The following is a 26,011-nucleotide window of genomic DNA, read 5'->3' on the forward strand; positions in this document are numbered from 1 at the left end:
TACCTGACTATCCACCAATCAGAGTGCAGCATTCTTTAACTGCTTATCCACCAATCAGAGTGCATTATTCTAGCTTGTGGCCATATAGCGAATGGCTCTCAGCTTGATGATTGGTGAATGGCTTGAGCTATCCACCAACCAGAGTGCAGCATTCTCTCCCTGCCTCCCAGTAAATGGCTGATAACATGCTGATTTGGTGGATACGCATTTTACCACAAACGATAGTTTATTTCCTTCTAATAACTGTATATCTTGTCTTGTGTATCCATAAACAGGTTGTTGGCTGAGACACCAAGGGGGTTCCCTCTTATACAAAACAGATCCCCCTCAACTACTTAGGTGTCAGTGTTTTGTTTGTTGAGAGCTAAATGCTCAGCTTCAAAAGAAAGATAATCAGCCAGCCCCTGCGGATGTGGCTAGGAGATCCCATGCGACAGTGGTGATTCCTGAGGTGGGGGCTGTGCGTGAGTGCAGTTTACAGATCTTAAATACGTGACTCACACAGGAAAAATTGTTCATTATCCTTGGAATGAGATGGGTCGGATACCTGTCCCTGTAATGTCCCAGTACCGGGAGAGATTCCTCTCCATCCCACTGTCTCTGAAGAAATCGACAGAGCTCTATCATAATACTCATAATGTTGTGTGTCGGCAGAACCAGAGCTGTCATCTCTCTGAACCTGCACCGTTACAGTATATTGCTTACGGCAACATCTACATAACACAACGGTGACACGGAGGATCCTACCACTGGTGTCTTTCCACGTTTAGCACACCTTCACTATCCACGTCAGCCTGAAGCGCGGTGAGCACAACGAGACCCGTGATGGGACGGGGTACACGTCCTCCCGACCTGTTCATACCCCCACTATCCACGTCGGTATGGAGTTAATAATATAAAGTGTGCTGAGCGCAGCGAGCCACCGAGCCCGAAGCGCAGAAAGCGTAGCTAACCCCGCGAGTGGCCGCGGAAAATGAGCGCGGCGATAGTGGGTGTATGAACAGGTTGCGTGCGATGCGATCCCAGTGCCGCCGTGAAACTACACAAGTACCAAACATTGTAAGTGAAATAAGCCTGTTATCAGCATCGTTACCTCTGTGGTGTTTGGGAGAAATATAATAATTACACCTAATAGTAACGGCCTCGCTCAGTTGTATTTCCTTCTAGTTGGCGAGGGGCCGAGCAGATGGATAAATCCATGCAGCTTTTAATAGACAGGCTATATGTTATATATAGATAATTAAGGCTGTAGTCTCATGCCCGGCGAGGCGGACGAGGCGGCGTATTTCGGCACGGATGATCGCACTGAGCACCCTACGTACCCAGGACACACTCTGGCGGGAGATGAGGGCTCTGTTGTCATTTCTCTCTCTGGGAATCATTTTGCTGTGTGCAGCCTGTCGCCATTCCTAATTCCCATCAGCAAATCAACGCACAATGGTCCTTATTCTGGTTGGCGAATTTCACCGCATTGTCCCCCAGACACCGCCCGCACAGCCGACATCCCCCCCTCCCCTGCCGTGATCATAATCATCATCCATTCACAACCTTGGGTGTGGGGGAGAAATCAGAGACACCTCTATTGTGTCTGATCTGTGAGCGCCCTGTGTGGGAAGCAGGTGGGAGGCTGACATCCGCTAACGTCAGCTGCCGCCCCCCCTTGCGCACCGGCCAATTTGGGAACACCCATGGAACACAGGGTGTTCCCGTGAGCTGTGCCCTCCACCACTGTCCCATGACCCCCCGCAGCACTGCTAGGTGCGAGCGGGATGGCGGATATGTAGTTCGTCATGCCCGCTTGCACCCTGCATCTGCACATCCACAGAAATGCCCCGGTGCATGCGCAGATGCAAACGCACGGGGGGGGGGGGAAGCGATTAGATTGGAATCACACCCAATGTGCAATGTGGGTTCTTACATCTTTTAGTAGCGTGGAATTATCTAGTTTAAGCCTAAAAACCTAAAGGGGCTTATTTATGAATTATTGGGTTTTAGATCCGATAAGTGAAATATCTCATCCCTCCAATTCCTACATATTCCCCGAAACAGTAATGGGAAGTGGTATAGGAACCACAACGCCACACAGAAGCCGCCAATCACAGATGAAGCAGATGCTAAGGGGTACAGTTATACACCCCAGCAGCGTCCGTGTTCCCCTCTGTGACAAGTCTCCCTACTACAATAATCTCAGGAGTTTCAGATCTCCCACCATGCTGAATTACTAACGCTGCCCCTCATATCATTAGTAATTAGCGCTGTGTATGACCCTATGTCCGGACAGGAGATACATTATATATCCCATACGGCCACAGTGTTACGCTCAGTGGTGTAACAAGGGCGGGGGGACTGTAAGTACTAGGCTGCTGGTACTGGTGGTTCTGCAAGTACCAGCATATGGCGAAGGCTTGCTGGGACCTGTGGCCCTGTAAAAGATAAAGGCCCTTATTCTGGTTGGCTCGCAAGGCTGCAAATTTCGCAGCCTTGCAAGTCCACCAAGGACGCATGCACGGCTGCTCGCCCCCCAAACCCTGGCAGGCATGTGAATCATCCATTCGCAGCCTTGGGCACCGGGAGGACGCATTTGATGGTTGACGACGATCGAATGATTTCTTCAGTGCTCAAAAATCTGAGTCACCTCTATGGTGCCTCAGACCTGCGGGCGCGCTGTGCGAGGACAGGGCGGCGCTGACATCAGCTTATGTCAGCTACCCACTCCCCGCGCCCGTGTCATTGGGCAATTTTCAAGGGAATGCCCAGCGTTCTCATGGGAACACCCATGAAACGCTGGGCGTTCCCATTTGCAAACTCCCCCCCCCCCCGCCTCGCACACAGCGGCTGCACATTCGCATAAAAACCTATGTGAATGCGCAGTCTGAAACTGAAACTGAATAACCCCCAATATTCGTTCCCTAATGGGCAATCAACTTCCCCACCTTCTCTCTAAAGCAGGGGTTCTCAAACTCGGTCCTCAGGACCCCACACAGCTCACATTTTCCAGGTGGCCCGGCAGGCAGTGCCGGTGCAAGGCGCCGGAGCGCCCCAGGTGGGGGGGGCGCCCCGGCGCTCACCCGCTCCACGGGTATAATTACTCACCCTTCAGGAGGAGCTCGGGTCTAGCTCAGCGGGCGGGAGGGAGAGCTGGAGGTTTGGCTTAGCGGGCAGGAGGGAGGCCTCGCAGATCAGTCCCGGCGCAGTGTGACTGACATCTTCCTTGCTGACATCTTCCTCCACCCGCACCGTGTACAGCCGCTCAGCCGGGCAGCGCTGAGCACTTGGCTCACCCTCAGACGCTGCCCGGCTGAGCGGCTGTACGCGGTGCCGGTGGAGGAAAATTTCAGTTACCATGCACCGGGGTCCGGGACTGAACTGCACACAGCGCAGCGAGCCCTCCCTCCTGCCCGCTAAGCCAAACCTCCAGCTCTCCCCCCTGCCCTGCTCCCAACTACCGCCCCCCAGTGGCCTAACACTGCCTAGTGGTGGCGCCGGCCCAGCCGGCAGGTGCACTCATTACTCACGGACACATTTAAAAGATCCACAGTTGGAACTAATTATTTGACTTGACTATGTGAGGAGACCCGCATAACATGCACTGTGTGGGGTCCTGAGTGTGTGGGGTCCTGAGAACCGAGTGTCAGAACCTGTGCTCTGAAGTGTGAAACAGAATCATTTACACCACATTTGCATTAATCCATGTCTGTAGTCAGACGGGAACTGGCGGAGGGCGGAGTCACAGTGCTGGGCTATGCGTAGGAAGAAACTGATTGGACAATGTATGGAGCACGATAAGGTGGTACAGACAGTCATTGAGCTTTATGTCATTTACAGAACAATTACAGAAATGAAAGAATGCACATTAATGTATCAAAGGAGATAGATGATTAATGACTTTATTTTACAAATACAGAACAATACCTGAAATAATACATATCTTCTGCATAGGATCTTCATTTTATAAAGCGCCAACATACTGTATGTATCTTTTATTATTCACGGAACCGTGAACGGACACGGGCATTTGTGTGTATAATATACAATTAGGGGTAGACAGTGCCCAGGTGCGGGGGATGTGACTGTTACCAGGCCCAACATGCTGCCTAGTTTGTTATATTACTCTGCCATGCATCTTATGTACTGTACTGCACTATTGTATAATGTCCCATAATGCTTTGCACTGCTATAGCCTGCTCTAAGACCATACAGGACATGTGGAACACAAATCAATATGATTCTGCCCTTGGGTCCGGTCATCTACCTTACTTCAGCTGCTAGTATTGTTATATGCGAGGTGGCCAATCAGCATTCTTATGTCCCATATATGTTATATGCAGTCACAGACGGCTGCTTAGGAAACTATTTGTAACCTATAAGCCTCAGACGCTGCTCATTACTGAACTGATTAATACTCTATGTGCCCACTATGGTCCTGGCCACACGTTAAAGGGAAATACTTTTCTCTCGGAGTAGGCAGAGAGTGACTGCTAGCTTTTCCATCTTGCTGAGGGACATGTGCTACGTGCAGGTGGCCAGTGATGTCACAGCAGCTGAAATGACTGCATCCTCGGTTTTGGGAGTCACTGTCCCGATGAGGACAGATCTCCAGGTGCCTATAACAGATTGGGGGCAAACTAGGGAGCTACAGTTACCGGGTAGTGCTGGGAATGTACATATCATTGGGTAATGCCGATGCCTTGTCTCTCCTACGCCTGATACGGTAATATTATATATATATATATATATATACATATGTGGGTGGGACCAGGGTCACATGACGTAGAGGCAGGGAGGGGATCAGTGCAGTTTAGGGATTGAGGGCGTGGTAATGGATCATACCGTGAGTCGGCGTCTTTTCTCTTCTCCGCACCCCTGTAGATCTACCTCTGTCATATTCTGAGCCAACGTCATGTCCCTCACCTTCAATTAGCGTGTAATATTTGCCGCTCTCGTGCTCTAGGAAATAGCTGGGAGACTCGGAGCCCTTCATCCCGGACTTGGTGACGCCGTACTTATTGATGTCGTCGCAGGACACAATCCCAATGTCATCTCTACAAGGATCAAACAGAGCAGGGAGGAAAATGTAACCAGCGCGAAACATCGGAACAGGGCGGAGAGCACTGCGCCAGACATAAGGGTCAATGGGGCAGATGTAATAAGCCGGGGGAAGAGATAAAGTGGAAGGGATAACGTACCAGCTAATCAACTCCTAACTGTCATTTTTTAAACATAGCTGATTGGCTGGTACATTATCCACTACTACTTTATCTCTAAGTCTTGGAGAGAGAAAAGTGGACAGAAATAAAGTACTGGCCAATCAGCTGCTAACTGTCATTTTTCAAACTAAGCCTGTGACATTGCAGTAAGGAGCTGATTGGCTGCTGCTTTAGCTCTCTACTTGCTTACTCTCCTGGATCCTGAGGGGGACTCTCGTTATTTTGGGCTAGTCCACCGCACCACTTGAAGAGTTTGTACTCTTCAAGTGGTTAACAGAAATCTGCGGTCCGTGTGGAGGGGGTGGGGCCAAGTGACGCAATTCTATGTAAACCCATTATGTATGTTAAGTAATTTAAACCCCACCCCCATTCAAATATGCACAAAAGTAGATGAGGCCTTATGGCACCAGTAAAAAGCTCCGCCCCATCACAGTGCACCTGATTGTCCTCTCCAGGCCTCTCCCGGAATGGACAATAAGCCACAGGAGGAATTTATAGCCAGATAGGGCCACAGAAGACACTTATAGACAAGTGGGGGCACTTATAGCTAGGTGGGGTCCACAGAAGACACTTATAGACAGGTGGGGGGCACAGAAGATACTTATAGACAGGTGGGGGGCACAGAAGATACTTATAGCCAGGTAGGGGCCACAGAAGACACTTATAGACCGATGGGGGGCAAAGAAGGCACATATCCAGGTAGGGGGGACTTATATCCAAATGGGGTCACAGAAGGCACTTATAGCCAAGTGGGGGCCACAGAATACACTCTTAGCCAGGTGGGGCCACAGAAAGCACTTAAAGCAAGGTGGGGAGGCACTTATAGCCAGGTAGGGGCCACAGAAGACACTGATAGACAGGTGGGGGGCACAGAAGATACTTATAGACAGGTGGGGGGCACAAAAGGCACTTATAGCCAGGTAGGGGCCACAGAAGACACTTATAGCTAGTGTGGGGGCACTTATATCCAGGTGAGGCCACAGAAGGCACTTATAGACAGGAGAGGCAACAGAAGGCATTTATAGACAGGTGGGGGCGACAGACGGCTCATATAGCCAGGTGATGGTCACAGACGGCTCATATAGCCAGGTGAGGGCCACGGACGGCCCTTATAGTGAGGTGGGGCCACAGAAGACACTTAAGGTCAGGGGCATATGTCATATGGGAATAGGGGCATGTACAGTGGAGCAGAAGTATGTGCCCCCTGGTGGGAGGAGGCAGGCAGAGCAGCCGGACAGTTTCTGGGTAACTAGGATTTAGACAAAGGGTGATTGTTGGAAGGCTAGAGAGGGATCCCAGCGCCGCTCTGCTGGGCACACACAATAACTACAACACAGGAGATATTACAAAACAAATGGACATAGCAGCGCTGAATATAACCCAATGAAATACTGTGCGCCAATTGGACTGATTTTACAGGTAAACAATTTATTTCCCTAAATATAAAATAAACACATAAATAAAAAACACATTCGGCAAATACTTAACACATAGACAGCAATGGGGATATCACTTGTATATATGCTAATGCTCTAATTCCAGAGTCCTACATAAATCCTGGTAAGAAGAGTATACAGAGATCTGAGTGTCCGATCCTAGAATGTCCTTATGGGATCTGGCAATAATGGAGTTGTATAGGAGCTACCGTCCACCTGGCACTAATGTTTGCCTCCTGGGCAGGTGTCTGAAGCTGGTCCAAAGCAAGGTGCAGTCCAGCGATGGAGGATAGCTGGCGGTACTTGTACTTAGTCTGCTAGTCAGTATATAAACCCTTCTGGTGACACTTGACAACATCTTTTGAGAAAGCCGTTTGACACGGCGAAACGCGTCAGTGGCCTTGTATCCCTACACTATCCTGGTATTTTATTCACTCCGGTTTATGAACTGACCCAGACCAGCCCTTGATGGTCTTTGGATTCTCCACCAGTATGAAAGTCTGCAGACTAAGTACAAGTACCGCCAGCTATCCTCCATCGCTGGACTGGACCTTGCTTTAGACCAGCTTCAGACACCTGCCTAGGAGGCAAACATTAGCGCGAGGTGGACGGTAGCTCCTATACAACTCCATTATTGCCAGATCCCATAAGGGCATACAAGGATCGGACAGTCAGACACTCAGATCTCTGTATACTCTTCTTTCTCTGTGTTTTTTCTTTTTCCAAACAGGAGATCTTACCCTGGCATTGGGAGAGCAGACATGAATAACGTACAGGTGAGGGCTATGGGGAGGGAATCCTGATTATTACCTTGGGCTGTACAGCCCGGAGACAGGGGAGAGGATGAAGACGTCGTGCAGGGCCGAGCTGTCCACCTTGGATGACATTCCCATGGTCCCTGTAGGAGTTGTGTTCCCACTGGTCGGACTGGTAGGAATTACAGGCTGAGCAACAAAGATCATATGTCAGTAAGTAACATACATGATGCAGAGGAATGATACATGTAGCTCGTGGGACTTCCCACCTTCCGACCACTGTTACTTATCGGTTTACATCGATGTTCCTACAAAGCTTTAATTATATAACTGGCGACTTATCAATTACTTGTTACAGTAAATATCTTTCACTTGTTGCTTTTCTCCTCTTTGAAGCCCGAGATCTCCTGACCGCCCCGGTCTCCATCCCCCACTCCATTCATCGCTAATATATATACAACATCCATAGCGCTTTAGAAGATATAGAGCTGCGCACCCAACTTGAATATAAATATACCAATTTATTACAGTTACATACATACAATACAGAATTAAAAATAAAAATAAAAATAAAGATTAAGTATAAAAATTATACAATAAAAACACACACAAAAATATGAAAAATTGGGAAAAGGTGGATTATACAACCGGTTGTATTCACTGTAATCCAGTCCTGGTATTATTAAATAAAGTCAGATTAGTACTGTTAAAATTTGCAGTGTTAGTGACAGTCACTATGCATTCCTGGGTTTTTCATAGTATTGTTAGGCTTTGCTGTTCAGTCACCCTGTCCTTTATTTCATTTCAAGATGCCCTTGATTCAAACCCATCACTTGTTGCAATACAGTCGCACTCTATGCTCTTTCTGGCAAAGGTCACCAAAACAGCTCTGCATAGACTCGGCCCGCCAGTAACAGTATTTCCATTTTACTTCTCGCCTGTTAGCTACAACAATAAGTTTTATGCCGCACTGTAGGTCTGTCTAACGGCTTTATACATGAAATCTCCCAGCAAGAACAGCTTTACACCAATATAATATAATGAGGGAGAGCATAGAACAAAGGCGGCCGTCTGCTGAAGACGAAAGTCTCTTCCCACTCGCTGCTAAAATCACGCCGTCTGTCACTGAGATAAACAGACTTTTACATTTTTTTTCTTATTAATACACATTGACACCCCCTAAAACCTGCAGATATTACATGTTATTCCCGTTCCAGAGAATTGTGGGACAGTTTGCTTTCTTCCACCCACGCAACTGGCGAATCGTCTCTTATTTCAGCAGCAGAAACTATAAAAAGGATTTTTTTTTTCATCTAGAGCTAAATTTAGTTTTTGGTGATATGTGCAAGTTGCTGAACGCAGGCCGGCGTCCGGGCTTCAGAGGGAATTATAGATTAATGTTCAGCACCCAGCTGAGTGCAAACCAGCAGAAAGTGGTCACAAATCTGAGTACAAGGAAAGTAGATGGAGGACCTTATTGCGGGCAGCAGTGTATGCCCAGCCGGTCACTTTGTTTCTGTGCAGGGTAAATACTGGCTGTTTTATTTTAACACTGCAATTTAGATTTAAGGTTGGATAAATTAGGGGCTTACAGTATTTAACAATGGGTGATATCCGTGTTATCACTTGTTACAAATATCAAGTGATGCTTCAGACTATCAGCTCCTAACTGTCATTATTCAAAAACATTTGTAACAAGTGATAACCAGAATATCACTTAATGGGCCTTATTTTGGTTCATTCTTTCTGACAAATTCCTTCTTAGATGGACAAAACCATGTGCACTACAGGTGGGGTAGATGTAACATGTGCAGAGAGAATTAGATTTGGGTGGGGTTTTACTTCAAAGTGAGATCTATATTGCAGTGTAAAAATAAAGCAGCCAGTATTTTCCCTGCACAGAAACAAAATTACTCACCCAAATCTAATTCTCTCTGCACAAGTTACATCTGCCCCCCTGCAGTGCACATGGTTTTGTCCATCTAAGAAGGATTTTGTCAGAAAGAATGAACCAAAATAAGGCCCAATGTTAAATATGCCCCTTAATTTAATGATTCTCCTGAACCCCCAGGATCTACCCCGTCCTATAAACCTGCTGATTCCCTAATGTGACACAACACTGTATACGGTATGTACCACGGATGTCAGGTGTGTGTACAATGCCACTCTAGGTGTTGGTGCCATATTGGCTGTTGTATTATTACCGTACCTGTAGCGCCAGCGGTTTCCATCTGACATTCTTTAGCAGTGCCGGTGCTGATGCCAACGTGTTCTGCGGTCTCTTCTTAAGCGTTAGTATGACCCCACTGGGGTCTTCTCGTAAGGCGTTCACCAAGTTCTTCAGCTGCCAGCCAACCTGGGTGAGGCAGAGACAGATCATACGTCACCCCACCTGGGCGAGACAGAGGCAGATCCTACATCACCCCACCTGGGCGAGACAGAGGCAGATCCTACGTCACCCCACCTGGGCGAGACAGAGGCAGATCCTACATCACCCCACCTGGGCGAGACAGAGGCAGATCCTACGTCCCCCCACCTGGGCGAGACAGAGGCAGATCCTACGTCCCCCTACCTGGGCGAGACAGAGACAGATCCTACGTCACCCCACCTGGGCGAGACAGAGACAGATCCTACATCCCCCCACCTGGGCGAGACAGAGACAGATCCTACGTCACCCCACCTGGGCGAGACAGAGACAGATCCTACGTCACCCCACCTGGGCGAGACAGAGGCAGATCCTACGTCCCCCCACCTGGGCGAGACAGAGGCAGATCCTACGTCCCCCCACGCCATCTCTCTGAGCTATTTGCACGTTCCTTCTCACCCCATCCTATTGCCGTCTGCATTATATATTTCTGACAGTTCTAAATGTCACTCGTCATAAAGCTTTTGAGCACTTTTAAAGGAAACATTTGGATCTATTTACTAATCCTGATTTGCAGACAATCCTCCGAAAATGGCTTTGTGTACAATACAATAGTGTGGAGACTATGGGACTGATTCAGGCCTGTTAGTAAGGCTGCAATTTTTGCATCTGGACACAACCATGCTGCGCTGCAGGTGGGGCAGATGTAACAGGTATAGAGAGAGTTAATGCGCATCCCAGCGACTAAACTCTCCGCAGTTTCCCAGCGCCGGCGTTCGATATACGCCATTGGCTAGATATAGTGAATTATCACTTTTAATAATATTCTCAGCGCCAGTTACAAGTGCTCGGGCAGCAATTTGCAGCCGTACACATAAAAACATAATATTATCTTACGGTAATTGTAAATGTGCTTTGTCCCATTGTAAGAGGCAGAAAACTGAGGAACAAAAATGTTTCACAGATTTAATTAAAGATGAGCTGACATGTATTTCAGCGACTTCGGGAATTCTATATATATATATATATATATATATATATATATATATATATATATATATATATATATATATATATCGAAGTTTTCATCCTCGGTCAACTGTGAATTCATTTGCCCATTGGGCTCTATTACGTGGGCAAAACAGAGCGACAGTTCAAGGAACGCATGGCACAACACAGGGCGGCCATTAGGGCGGCACTGGGAAGTGGCACCAGTGACCAACCAGTGGCCCACCATTTTGCCCAACATAAACATTCTGTTGCTACATTACGTCATAAAATAATTGACCAGGTGCCCCCATCCCCACGTGGGGGGGATAGAGGGAAAAAACTGGTTCAGTTAGAAAATAAATGGATCTATAGGCTGGATACGGTCACACCTAGGGGACTCAACGACAGCCTATGGCTGAGTTGTTTTATATGATATACATCCCAGGGCCATTAGCTATAGCCTATATGTGAACATGTTCGTCGGTACATGTCTTTGTGCAAAATACAGTGTTAGTTCAAAGGATTGGTTGTGTTTTAGTATATAGGACATTGACAGTGGAACATTTAGGATACTCCTAATTATATATATATACAGCAAGAAAAGTTTTCATGTGTGTTCCCCACGCAGGGGGTTCTTTTTAATGAGCACAGTAAGTCACTCTAAGAGCATTATTTTTTGGTCTCTTTTTTAAAAAAAACTAGTCATGTGCACTTGCTGGACACTAAGCACAACACTGAGTGGAGGGCAAACATTATTGTCAGCCACCTTGTAACTCCGCGTCATCGACGTGGTCTTAAATATAGATGTAACACAAATAAGTTTTTAATCAGTAAGGTCTTATGGTATAAGGTTAGTCTTTTTATGCATGTATAAGTGTTGGTTTGTCATGTTGATGTTTTTTGTATACAGCCGCGTCCCCATGGCAACAGGACGCTGTCCCGACTGGGCGTACCACGGCCGGAGACTCCCGGCACGTCATATCCGAGTGACGCACTTCCTGGAGACGGAATGAGCGTCCCCGGTGTGCGTGAAGGGAGACGGAGGCCGGAGGAGACGCCGGGAGGGAGGAGTTGAAGGTTGTTTGCCGCGCTTTGTAAGTATAAATATATACACTGTTTACATTTTGTTTCACTTGTGTGTGGCTTGAGAAAGGGGTGCGAGCCCCGAAACGTCGCTTGAATAAACCACAGTTTTCTTCACTTTGATTACAAGTCTCCGAGTGCCGCTCCTTCTTCCTGTATGTATATGCTGCTTGGTCTGACCGGAGTTTCGCTACGAGAAGGCACCCGAGCAAGGTACAGATATAAAAACACTGGTTTACCCCGTGAGTGCCGGTTCACTGGGACTATATATATATATATATATATATATATGCAGCAAATAACGGGCGTCACTCGGAGACTTTTGATTCAGCAAAAAAAGTGTATTGGTACACACATTACATCATCTACGTTTCGGGGACGTGCTCCCCTTCGTCAGGATCCTGACGAAGGGGAGCACGTCCCCGAAACGTAGATGATGTAATGTGTGTACCAATACACTTTTTTTGCTGAATCAAAAGTCTCCGAGTGACGCCCGTTATTTGCTGCATGTACGTGGACTCACCTCCAGGGAGGGCACCGGAGCACAGTATCCCCGTGGGGGAACCAGAGAGCCGGAGCATTATTCGCATATATATATATATATATATATATATATATATATATATATATATATTAGGACCATCAATAAATGATCACGCTCCCGCAGTTTTATGGGCTCCTTTGTACATAGTCTCTGTTTTATATATTTACAGTGACCCAGTTATTAGTTCTAGGGCATATTTACTAATTATCCAGTGTTAAGGCCCCATACACTAGTCTGAGGACCAGTATCCCTCCGGCAGCTCCCCTGGAGGACTAACATCGCACTTGGTGCCGCACATCCGACCCAATATGCATGGGACCGCACAGCAGGTCAATTCAGATGTTAAACAAATACGATTCGGCCCAATTTCACGTTTTCTCAGCCCATTGGAATCGAGTGAAAACAGGCCAGATCGCACTAGTGTATGGGGGCCCTTAGGCTGGTTTCACACACTCCGGCTCCTGTCAGACGGTGAAATCCCGCACGGCCGGGGAGCCGTGCCGCACACAGTAGATTAACATGGAGGGGATGGCCACAGCCCGGCAGCCGTCCCTTCTAGTGGCGGGATCCGGCTGCAACCGTGCGGCCGGGCCGTGGCCGTCCCGTGTGAATGGACACAATAGTGTCCATTCACAACTAATGTGTGCGGCACGGCTCCCTGGCCGTGCGGGATTTCACCGTCCGGCAGGAGCCGGAGTGTGTGAAACCAGCCTTAGACATGACCAAGGCTTAAAGGGGTCCTGGAGAGGTGGGGGGAACTGTGGCCAGTGGTAGAATACCTCCCAACATTTGTTATAATGAAATCGGGACCTGCCGTTTCTGACTCGAGAAGGGGGTGGGGCTATCAACAGTATGGGCATGGCCTCAAGTAGAGTAGGTGGGGCTTAGCACAGCGAGCCCCGTTTTGTTTGGGGATTGCTGTACACTTTTACGGTGTCCATGTTGACTTGAGTTGACATAGACACCCCAAAAAGAGAAAGCATGAAAAGCTCACGCTGATCTTTTTTCATGTCGACCTGATACTTGTATCGACCTAATGACTGTGTCGACCTATTTCATGTGTCAACATAGTGACTGTCAATCTATAGTGGTTGACATAATGACTGTCGACCTATGTACTGTTGTCTATAAGCCATACCCGCCCGGACTCCGTCACACAGCGATGTGGAGAGAATCCCATAGGCTTCTCAGTTCACCCTCTGCTCAGTGACGTCACCTCCTGCTCAGTGAGGTCAGTCACCCCCTGCTCAGTGAGGTCACCCCTGCTCAGTGAGGTCACCCCCTGCTCAGTGACGTCACCCCCTGCTCAGTGAGGTCACCCCCTGCTCAGTGAGGTCACTCCTGCTCAGTGAGGTCACCCCCTGCTCAGTGACGTCACCCCCTGCTCAGTGACATCACCCCCTGCTCAGTGAGGTCACCCCCTGCTCAGTGACGTCACCCCCTGCTCAGTGACGTCACCTCATGCTCAGTGAGGTCACCCCCTGCTCAGTGACGTCACCCCCTGCTCAGTGACGTCACCCCCTGCTCAGTGACGTCACCCCCTGCTCAGTGACGTCACCCCCTGCTCAGTGACGTCACCTCATGCTCAGTGAGGTCACCCCCTGCTCAGTGATGTCACCCCCTACTCAGTGATGTCACCCCCTGTTCAGTGACGTCACCCCCTGCTCAGTGACGTCACCCCCTGCTCAGTGCATCACTGCGAATGGGTGTTTATGTGTGAACGAACGTGGCGTGCGAGAGGGGGGACTGGCATTCAGCAGGCGGCGGGTCTGGGAGACTTGCAAGGCTGAAAATTTGCAGCCTTGCGAGTCAACCAGAATAAGGGCCTATAACCGCCGCTCAGTTACAGGGACGCTGGCATATCTCTTATATATTTAGCCAGATCTGTCACTCAACCCCTGTGGAGAACGTTCCTGTGTAGAACAGTTTCACTTTCATGTGTCTGACGTTCCACCCCCTTGACATCACCTCTCCCCGCCCAGCCAGGGCTACAGTACACGCCCACCATCCACCATTACTCCACAGCCACCGTCCACCATTACTCCTGCACATCCCTACCCTCTGCCAGGACCCCCGCGACCCCCCTCCCGCAATTCGCGGGACCCCCCGCGACCCCCCCTCCCGCGATTTGCGGGACCCCCCCGCGACCTCCCCTCCTGTGATTCGCGGGACCCCCCGCGACCCCCCCTCCCGCGAATCGCGGGACCCCCGCGCCCCCCCTCCCGCGAATCGCGGGACCCCCGCGACCCCCTCCCGCGATTCGCGGGACGCCCGCAACCCCCCCTCCCGCGATTCGCGGGACCCTCGCTTTCCACCCTCCCGCGAGTCGCGGGACCCCCGCGAACCCCCCCCACCCGCGAGTCGCGGGACCCCCGCGAACCCCCCCCCACCCGCGATTTGCGGGACCCCCGCGACCCCCCTCCCGCGATTCGCGGGACCCCCGCGACCACCCCGGTATCCGGACTATTGTTAGACAGCACTTACATCGACTCCATTAGTTCGACAGCTCAATAGATCGACATGGTTTTAGGTCGACATACCATTAGGTCGACATATCATTATGTCGACAGCTCATTAGGTCGACAGCTCATTAGGTCAACATGTTTTTAGGTCGACACTGCCATTAGGTCGACAGTGTCTATGTCGACAGTCAAAAGGTCTTTTGACAGTCAAAAGGTTTTTTCACTGTTTATTGAGCCGACATGTGCCGACAGGCGGTATTTCATGCCCTACTATCCACTAGGGCGTGGTGGGAGAATAAAATAGTGTGCCGAGCGCAGCGAGGCACCGTGCCCGAAGCATAGCGAGCGGCTGCTGGGATACACTTCAAACTGTGTCCATGTTGACTGTGTCGACATTTCGGCCAAAAAAACAGTGAAAAAACCCATGTCGACCTTTTGACTGTCGACATAGACTCTGTCGACCTGACATATACTCTGTCGACCTAATGGCAGTGTCGACCTAAAAACATGTCGACCTAATGAGCTGTCGACCTAATGAGCTGTCGACATAATGACATGTCGACCTAATGGTATGTCGACCTAAAACCATGTCGACCTATTGAGCTGTCGAACTAATGGTGTCGATGTAATGGCTGTCGATGTAAGTGCTGTCTAATATCCGTCCCAGACCCGACCACCCCCTCCCGCGATTCGCTGGACCTCCGCGACCACCCCCTCCCGCGAAACGCGGGACCCCCGCGACCCTCCCGCAAATCGCGGGACCCCAGCGACCCCTCCCTCCCGCGAGCCCCCTCCCGCGATTCGCAGGACCCCTGCATCCTCCCCTCCCGCGATTCGCCGGACCCCTGCGACCCCCCCTCCCGGCATTAAAAGGGCCCCCCGCGACCCCCCCTCCCGCGATTCACGGCACCCCCCCTACTGTGATTTGCGACCCCCCTCCCGCGATTCGCTCCGCCCCCTCCCGGGATTCACGCAACCCCCCTCCCGCGATTTGCGGGCCCCCTCGGCACTTCTCGCGATTTGCGACCGCCCCCTAATTCACACATTCGGGGACCCCACCTCCCGCGATTCATGCCCCCCTCACGCAATTCACGGCACCCCCCACACCCCCCTTCCTGCGATTCGCAATCCCCCACGACCCCCCCCTCCCGCGATTCACGAAACCCCCCGTAGCGCCCCCCTCCCGCGATTTGCGGGCCCCCTCGGCACCTCTCGCGATTTGCAACCGCCCCGTAATTCACACATTCGGGGACCCCCCCTCCCGCGATTCATGCCCCCCTCACGCAATTCACGGCACACCCCATACCCCCGTTCCTGCGATTCGGAACCCCCCACGACCCCCCCTCCCGCGATTCATGCCCCCTCCCGCGATTCACGGACCCCCGCACCACCCCCCTGCGCCCACCCTCCCTTGATTCACGCCCCCCTCATGCAATTCACGGCAACCCCCCACACCCCCCCTCCTGCGATTCGCAGCCCCCCCACGACCCCCCCCTCCTGCGATTCATGACCCCTCCCATGATTCACGGACCCCCGCACCACCCCTCCTTGACTCACGGCACCCCACGCGCCCCTCCCGCAATTCACGGACCTCCGCAACCCCCCCTCCCGCAATTCACTAACCCCGACAACCCCCCTCCCGCAATTTGCGGACCCCCCTTCCCACGATTCAAGCCCCCCGCGCCCCTGCCCACGATTTGCGGACCCCCGCCCCCTCCCGCTAACCGCGGATCCCCACACACCACCCCCCCTCCCGCAATTTGCAGACCCCCCAGACCCCCTTCCGGCAATTCCACCCCCCAGCGGACCACCGCGGCCCCCGCTCCCGCATTTCACGTACCCACGTGACAATGGGGGATCCTGTACCACCACAAGCAGGTACCGCCCCTAGGTGGGAAATCCGGCCCTGGCTGCCGCACTGCAGGTTTCCCCACTGCCCTCTGCACCAGCGCCACAACTTTTATCAATGTCTTGCCCACATACCACTATTATACAGCCTCCTGCTCTCATGCACGCTCACTCCCTCCCAGTGGGAGGAGACGCTCACCCACTGCCGGGAGCTGCATACTGTCCCCCACCCTCCTCCAGTTCTAGGGATGCCCATCGACCATCAATGATTTTCAAATAATCGATGGTTTATGGCCAATGTTGAATACTTTTGCCATCAATGTGGGAGGACACTGCCCTGCCTCCTGTTCTCCTGCCCCGTAACTTCCGCCAGTGGAGACCCGCTCACCCTGTGTTGCCCACATTCCCCTATCATGCTTTACCGCCCAGCCTCCTGCTCTCATGCACCCTAACTCCCACCCAGTCGGAGGAGACACTGACTCCTGTATTTCTGTGCTGCCACGCTGGACCCTCACCCACTGGCAGAAGCTGCACAGTGTCCACCCTCCTCTTTAGTCCCCCGTATGCCCACACACCCCTATCACTACCCAGCTTCCTGCTCTCCTGAACTGTAACTTCCACCACTGGGTAATCGCTGACGCTGTGTTGCCCACATACCCCTATCATGCCTCATATCCCAGCCTCCTGCTCTCATGCACCCTAACTCCCACCCAGTAGGAGGAGACACTGACTCAGGGCCACCGTCCGGTACTCCTGTGCTGCCACGCTGGACCCTCACCCACTGCCAGAAGCTGCAATACAGGGCATCTTTCATACAATTCTAACCATATTTCTCACAATACAAATGTTCACAAATTAAAGGGCGTAGCCCCTTACGCCGGTGTGAAGAGCGCCCGTAGGGCGCGATGAATCACCTAGTAGTATATATGTACTCTGTGTCTCAGCTAGAGAACCTTTCCGGTATTCCGTAGTGTCTCTTGCAGCGCGGACACCAGATCATTAGGCCATAATTACAGTAATAATCCTTTCTCCATCCAATTCAAGAGAAATCTACGATAGCAGAATGAATACAATGACTCCGTCAGCGCACGCAGGCCCTGTGTATACGCCAGGCGATGCTAACGGCATGTTTCTACAGCTGCTTGCTACTTTAGCCGTGCGACTCGTAATTTAATTAACGTGGTGGGTGCAGCGTCGCTCCCAAGTGCGGGGATCGCTGATTGAAAGCGTCGCTGGCCAGAATCAGCCTTGTGCACTCCGGCTGGGTCCGTCCAGGGTCTCCTCGCTGGCAGATTACATCTAAATGAATTTCATTAGGCACCAACCAAATCTAATTTTTCTTTAGTATGCATGTAAGAGAAATGGCGAGTAAGGGCGCGCCAGGAGATAAAGGACGGGGTGTCGTGAAGAAGCAGAAGGGATGTGCGTTATGCAATCAGGATAACCCTGAGATGCTTCTCTGAACAGACGCAGAAAATAATTAAGGTGCACTTCAAAGAGATTTCCCCAGACACACACACAGACACAGACACACGCACACAGACACAGACGTACGCACGCTGATGTCTGATCTGTGACAGACCGACTCTTCCAAGAAAAAGCAAAAAAAAATATATTCAGCGTTAAACATGAAAGTCGTCGTTTTTCGGGGCGTGGGAACTGCTGCTCTGGTAATAATGGGGGGGGATCAGCCTGAATGTAGCTTGTTGCTGATCCTGGATTCTGCTCTCCTGCTCACCAAGCGATACAGAGTCGCTTTATTTGCGTGGAGCCACCTAAAATATTGCGCTGACCTCGCTGCGGCGCTTTGTACTAATCAGGCGATTTTACAGAGTAGATTTGATTCTATAATTTGCTTTTCCTGCGGGGCAGAAGCGGCGCTCATAAACCTGTAACCTCCGCACGTGGTTTTATTGGCGTGGGGGCGGGTCAGGGTGTTGTCCCTGCATGGGCGGAGCCTCTGGCCACGTCCACCGGTCAGGACATAAGCGCTGTAATTGCAGACCGAGGACAGCGCCTGCTCTGACGCTCATCGCACATAGGAGATTTACTAATGAACCGTACACAAATACAAGGGGGGGGGGGGGGGGGGGGATGGGAGATGTCAGTATGCTGGATGTGCCCCCCCAATCAGAATGGGACCAGATTCACCTTATTCTGAATGATATTTAATTAGGCCCCATGTCAGGCTATTTAGGAGAGATTGAATATTCTCCATTTCACTGAATAATTAGACTTTGCAGATCTGTATTGTTGGATGTATTTCGGAGGCCGGCAGCGGGTTACTACAGACACCGTATACTGGGCCGGCAGCGGGTTACTACAGACACCGTATACTGGGCGTTTGGCAGATTACATCAGGGAATTCTCTTATTTGAAGAAATTGCGTCCTTGTGTGACGGATGTAACGAGTGACTCATCTCCTCCGGATCCCACCAGATCCGCACTCACCTCTTTGCTGGCCGCTCGCACCATCGCTCTTATGTTCTTACACACGATAAGGATTGGTCATTCTCTGCGATGGTGATATCACACTATGGGTGAGATGTACTAAGCCTTGAATATTGATGAAATGGAGAGGGATAAACCACCAACCAATCAGCTCCTACCTGTCATTTTTCAAACACAGACATGGCAGTTAGCAGATGATTGGCTGGTGGTTGATCACTATCTATTTTATCACTTTTCAGGCTTAGTGCATCTGTCCCTATATGCCCAGACAAAGGTTAGTGATCCTGGGCTCTCCACCCAGTGACAGAACCACCACCACGGCGGCAGTGTGCCAGGGCCATGAGGAAAGGTCTTTACCCGCTGCGACGCTGGGCATTCTCCATGCCACCATTGCTTTGCTGGCACCGTGAAACTTAAACAGGACTTGTCCACCCAAGCGCAGTCACCCGCAGATGCTTAGAAGAGGATGGTGTGTGGGGCCAGAGGGGAGACTATAGGGCCCAACAAGCTTGGGGCCTAATATATGGAAATGCAAATGCACCAATCTGTGGCCTCACTCAGCTGCTATGGACACACCTCAGTAATGATTGGCTGCGGTACTGTGGGTCTGTCCAATCACAGGTAATGTACAATAGAACCAGACTCCAAGAAGCGCATGCATTTGATATAATTATTTATAAGCAGATCACAGGTGGTCTGGAAAACATGGCCTGCAGGCGTTCCCTTGAAGCACTGTAGATTACACAGCATTATAGCAGAATAATGAACAATGCTGGATCCTGAGCTCACAAACACAATATAACTCATTATAAACTACATGGGAAAAGAGGATTCTACGGTGGCCCTATAGAGAAAAGCAGATGTAAGATCCAAATGTGGGATAATTGCAGTGAGGATGTAAAAATATAAAGATCAGCACAAAAACATTCTAAACATAACTGATCTGGGCGGGTGAGATGGAATATTGCACCAGACGATAGCTGCAGCAATTAGTGCAGAACGGGTTCCGCCATAGTGTTTCTCAAGAGCTAAATCTTTATTAAAAACGTGTATCATATTAGTGATTTATTGGCTGGTTTGTCTTAATAGTTCCAGTAATTAGAAAATCAGTTTTAATTATCATGTATGAAAAATACAAAACTCACTTTCTCATTGCTTAATATACAGTAGGTCTTGTGAATTATACTTTGTGAAATTAATTTCTTGACTAGGCATTAATGTGCGGCAGACTATCCAATGGGGCAATGCTATGTTATACATTATCCAGCAGGGGCACTGCTGTGCGGCAGACTATCCAATGGGGCACTGCTATGTGATACATTATTCATTGGGGGCACTGCTACAGTATGTGATACATTATTCATTGGGGCACTGCTGTGTGGCATTATCCAATGGGGAACTGCTATGTGATACATTATCCATTGGGGCACTGCTGTGTGGCATTATCCAATGGGGAACTGCTATGTGATACATTATCCATTGGGGCACTGCTGTGTGGCATTATCCAATGGGGCACTGCTATGTGATACATTAGTCATTGGGGCACTGCTGTGTGGCATTATCCAATGGGGCACTGCTATGTGATACATTATTCATTGGGGCACTGCTGTGCGGCAGACTATCCAATGGGGTACTGCTATGTGATACATTATCCAGTAGGGGCACTGCTGTGTGGCAGACTATCCAATGGGGCACTGCTATGTGATACATTATTCATTGTGGCACTGCTGTGTGGCAGACTATCCAATGGGGCACTGCTATGTGATACATTATTAATTGGTGCACTGCTGTGCAGCATATTATCCAGTGGGGCACTAATATAGGGCATATTATCAATAAGGGGCACAAATGTGTAACATATTATCAACTGGGGCACTGCTATAATAAATGATCAATTAGGGGCACTGCTGTGTGGCATACTTTTAGTTAAGGGTACTACCATGTGTCATATTATCCAGTAGGGGCACTGATGCGTGTAATAATATCAACTGGGTACTAATGTCTGTCATATTATCAATTAGGGGCACTGCTGTGTGATATATTATTAATTGGGGGCTCTGCTAAGTCATTATCAATTGATGGCACTACAGTGTGGCATATTATCAATTATGGGGCACTACAGTATGGCATATTATCAGTTGAGGGGCACTACAGTGTGGCATATTTTCAGTTGATGGCACTACAGTGTGGCATATTATCGGTTGATGGCACTACAGTGTGGCATATTATCAGTTGATGGCACTACAGTGTGGCATATTATCAGTTGAGGGGCACTAGAGTGTGGCATATTATCAGTTGAGGGGCACTACAGTGTGGCATATTATCAGTTGAGGGGCACTACAGTGTGGCATATTATCAGTTGAGGGGCACTACAGTGTGGCATATTATCAGTTGATGGCACTACAGTGTGGCATATTATCGGTTGATGGCACTACAGTTTGGCATATTATCAGTTGAGGGGCACTACAGTGTGGCATATTATCAGTTGAGGGGCACTACAGTGTGGCATATTATCAGTTGAGCGGCACTACAGTATGGCATATTATCAGTAGAGCGGCAGTACTGTCTGACACATTATTAATTGGGGGGACACTACAGTGTGGCATATTATCAGTAGAGCGGCAGTACTGTCTGACACATTATTAATTGGGGGGACACTACAGTGTGGCGTATTATCAGTTGAGCGGCACTACAGTATGGCATATTATCAGTAGAGCGGCAGTACTGTCTGACACATTATTAATTGGGGGGACACTACAGTGTGGCGTATTATCAGTTGAGCGGCACTACAGTATGGCATATTATCAGTTGAGCGGCACTACAGTATGGCATATTATCAGTAGAGCGGCAGTACTGTCTGACACATTATTAATTGGGGGGACACTACAGTGTGGCATATTATCAGTTGAGCGGCACTACAGTATGGCATATTATCAGTAGAGCGGCAGTACTGTCTGACACATTATTAATTGGGGGGACACTACAGTGTGGCATACTATAAAACATGAATGTATTATATATTTTTCTTAGTTTTAGTTACCTGACCTAAAGAAAAAAGTCTGGTACCGTGTTAGCCAGTTGATAAGAAAAGTTTTATTGTTCCTCAGTGAGAAAAACAAAATAGCAATCTAGCAAATATGATACCTTTTAATGGCTAACAAAAATAAATGTTGTTAAAATGCAAGCTTTCGAGACTTCTTAGGTCTCTTCCTCAGGCATGGTATAACAAGGTGTGTGAAGAACCACATATATATACAGCAGAGTGGGAACAAGATGTGATGGATGGACATTCTTAAGATCAAAACAAAACAAAATAACAGAATGAGCTTGTAAATTGAGTCCTTAATTAGTTTGTAGATAAGTAGTGTGAAAGTTTTATTGTCTCTAAGTTGATGACAGGCCAGAGTTAGAGCTCCGATGCCCTCACTCTCTCTGGGCCAGATTCCTCAGATGTTGTAGTGGGCCATAAATCCCTCGGATAGATTCAGTCCTGTGTTAAGGGTGTCAAACGTTGTCATTAATTTGTATTCCCAGACCCTCCTGTCTCTTTGTGATTTTAAATTTCCTTTTAGTATAATCACTTTCATATGATCCTGATTGTGTCCTGGGCTGCAGAAATGTTTGGCCACAGGAAAGTGTGTCTTTTTTTCCTTTATTGTGTGGCGATGGGACCTCATCCTTGCCTTAAGTTTTTGTCCTGTTTCTCCAACATACAGACCCCCAATAGGACATTTGGTGCACAGAATCAGGTACACTACATTGGTAGTAGAACATGTGAATGTCCCTGGGATCTTATAGTCCTGTTGTGTGTTGGGGATCCGTACACTGTCTGTAGTGAGGATATGGGCACAGGTTTTGCAGCTCCTTACATTGCAGGGATAGGTTCCTCTTTGTGTAATGGATGGCAGTGAACTTCGGATTATAATATTTTTCAGGTTTGCAGGTTGTCGGTAACATAGTAGTGGAGGGTCTGGGAATATTGTTTTCAGGCGGTCATCTTTGTGTATGATGTGATGTAGTTTTTTTGCAGTTTTTCTTAGCACCTCAAGCTGTGGGTTGTAGGTGACTACCAGGGGTACACGGTTGTTTCTTTCTCTTTCTTTATATTGGAGAAGTTGATTTCTGGGTATCCTGATGGCTCTGATAATCTGATCGTTGATTGATGTGGGATGATATCCCTGATTTAAAAAGGTCCCTTTAAGTTGTTTTAAGTGGACATCTCTATCTGCTGGGCTGGAGCAGATGCGATGATATCTGATGGCCTGGCTGTAGATAATGGATTTTTTGATGTGTTTCGGCCTTCATACCTCAGATGGGACAGCTTCCACCCGAAACACATCAAAAAATCCATTATCTACAGCCAGGCCATCAGATATCATCGCATCTGCTCCAGCCCAGCAGATAGAGATGTCCACTTAAAACAACTTAAAGGGACCTTTTTAAATCAGGGATATCATCCCACATCAATCAACGATCAGATTATCAGAGCCATCAGGATACCCAGAAATCAACTTCTCCAATATAAAGAAAGAGAAAGAAACAACCGTGTACCCCTGGTAGTCACCTACAACCCACAGCTTGAGGTGCTAAGAAAAACTGCAAAAAAACTACATCACATCATACACAAAGATGACCGCCTGAAAACAATATTCCCAGACCCTCCACTACTATGTTACCGACAACCTGCAAACCTGAAAAATATTATAATCCGAAGTTCACTGCCATCCATTACACAAAGAGGAACCTATCCCTGCAATGTAAGGAGCTGCAAAACCTGTGCCCATATCCTCACTACAGACAGTGTACGGATCCCCAACACACAACAGGATTATAAGATCCCAGGGACATTCACATGTTCTACTACCAATGTAGTGTACCTGATTCTGTGCACCAAATGTCCTATTGGGGGTCTGTATGTTGGAGAAACAGGACAAAAACTTAAGGCAAGGATGAGGTCCCATCGCCACACAATAAAGGAAAAAAAGACACACTTTCCTGTGGCCAAACATTTCTGCAGCCCAGGACACAATCAGGATCATATGAAAGTGATTATACTAAAAGGAAATTTAAAATCACAAAGAGACAGGAGGGTCTGGGAATACAAATTAATGACAACGTTTGACACCCTTAACACAGGACTGAATCTATCCGAGGGATTTATGGCCCACTACAACATCTGAGGAATCTGGCCCAGAGAGAGTGAGGGCATCGGAGCTCTAACTCTGGCCTGTCATCAACTTAGAGACAATAAAACTTTCACACTACTTATCTACAAACTAATTAAGGACTCAATTTACAAGCTCATTCTGTTATTTTGTTTTGTTTTGATCTTAAGAATGTCCATCCATCACATCTTGTTCCCACTCTGCTGTGTATATATATGTGGTTCTTCACACACCTTGTTATACCATGCCTGAGGAAGAGACCTAAGAAGTCTCGAAAGCTTGCATTTTAACAACATTTATTTTTGTTAGCCATTAAAAGGTATCATATTTGCTAGATTGCTATTTTGTTTTTCTCACTGAGGAACAATAAAACTTTAGTTACCTGACCTGGGATGATGATATTGAGACAATATATTGTTGCTCTTGGTCCTTTCCTTGCTATGGCGCCACGTACAATAACAAAGTTTGGATGTGCCTGGTTTAGATGAAGACCGTTAAGGAGACTATTGCAGTAACCAATGCAGAAGATACTGATGGCAAGAACTGGTGGGTTTGCAGGGTTGTGTGTAAGATGTGCGTGTATTCTGCAGATAGTCCTTAAGTTGGGCACACACTGAGAGATTTGCCACCCAGTCAGGCTGATCAGACCGGCATATCGAATTTATCCCGAAGAGTGAATGCTCTAAATGGTACTAATGCTTCCAAGAGCAAAGGGTGGCACTTAGTGCCCAGGTCGGGTTGTTGGCGGAGCCAGGGTAATTAGTATCACCCTTCTCCACGGCCCTCTTCTCATTGACATATTGGGGGAGATGGCTGGGCATAGTGTAAGCAGGACTCTCTAGTGACCATGTATTAGGCTGCTCTCCCTATAGTACCAGGGCCATAGGCGTGCGCAGCACATTTTATTAGGGGGTGCACTGTCAAAGCGGTGTGTCTAGCACCACCTATTGGGCATGTCTAACACCGCCATTGGGTCTCTCTAACACCACTAATCAGGCGTTACTACAATATAAAACGTCTCTCAGCCACACCATAATCTCCTGCCTATTTCAGTTTTAATCTTCTAATTACTCTGTGAAACAGTACATGCAAATAAAGTCAAAATCATACCTGGATGACACAGATATGTAGTGATATGACAATGGTGTAATACAATTAATAATGCAAAACACACATAATTGATCGATTGGCACTTATTTTAATGGAATACAGGTCTAAAATGCAAAAGTCTTTGGTAAAATGTATTGCTGGTATTACTAGCAGCAATAAGTGTGGGGGTGGGGGCACAGCATTAGGGGGTGCCTGTGCACCCTTAACACTCAATGTGCGCACGCCTATGACCGGGGCCCTGTGCTGCTCTCTACAGTCCTGGGTGTGAGAAGAGAGTGGTCACAGTGTCACATGCAGCAGAGGAGAGGACCCTTAACCATGGAAAATCCAAACCACACAAACCACAAATACATTAATAAGCAATTAATAGGTAAAGGTGCAATTAAGGAAATACATCCCCGCTGTAGGGATCCTGAGGTTCTCATGTGGGTCAGAGATGGAGCTGTAAGGAATCATCTGAGAGGAACGATGGATGTGGAATAGATTATTATGGGACGTATTACGTCTGGCTCAGGTGCAGAAAGTCAGGAATAAAGTACAGCAATTACCTGCAGCTTCTGTTATTATTACCTGTCATTAGCCGCCACACAAAGCA

The 26,011-nt window shown here is 48.7% G+C and overlaps 1 protein-coding gene across 2 annotated transcripts in view; it reads right to left on the reverse strand.

Moving 5' to 3' along the window:
• LOC146036386 (connector enhancer of kinase suppressor of ras 2-like) overlaps positions 1-26,011 on the reverse strand; it is a 410,449-nt gene that overhangs the window by 88,508 nt on the left and 295,930 nt on the right. The window contains exons 9-11 of one of the 2 annotated variants that reach the window (XM_083160369.1): positions 9,608-9,754; positions 7,454-7,587; positions 4,912-5,042 (exon numbers count right to left, since the gene is read on the reverse strand). In XM_083160369.1, coding sequence (XP_083016495.1) covers positions 4,912-5,042; positions 7,454-7,587; positions 9,608-9,754 — 412 coding nt within the window. Of the gene's footprint in view, positions 1-4,830; positions 5,043-7,453; positions 7,588-9,607; positions 9,755-26,011 lie in introns of both variants that reach the window. The other variant, XM_083160368.1, reaches the window with a different exon arrangement.

This window comes from Crinia signifera, chromosome 9, assembly GCF_055691185.1.
Source record: "Crinia signifera chromosome 9, ASM5569118v1, whole genome shotgun sequence".
Classification (NCBI taxonomy): Eukaryota; Metazoa; Chordata; class Amphibia; order Anura; family Myobatrachidae; genus Crinia; species Crinia signifera.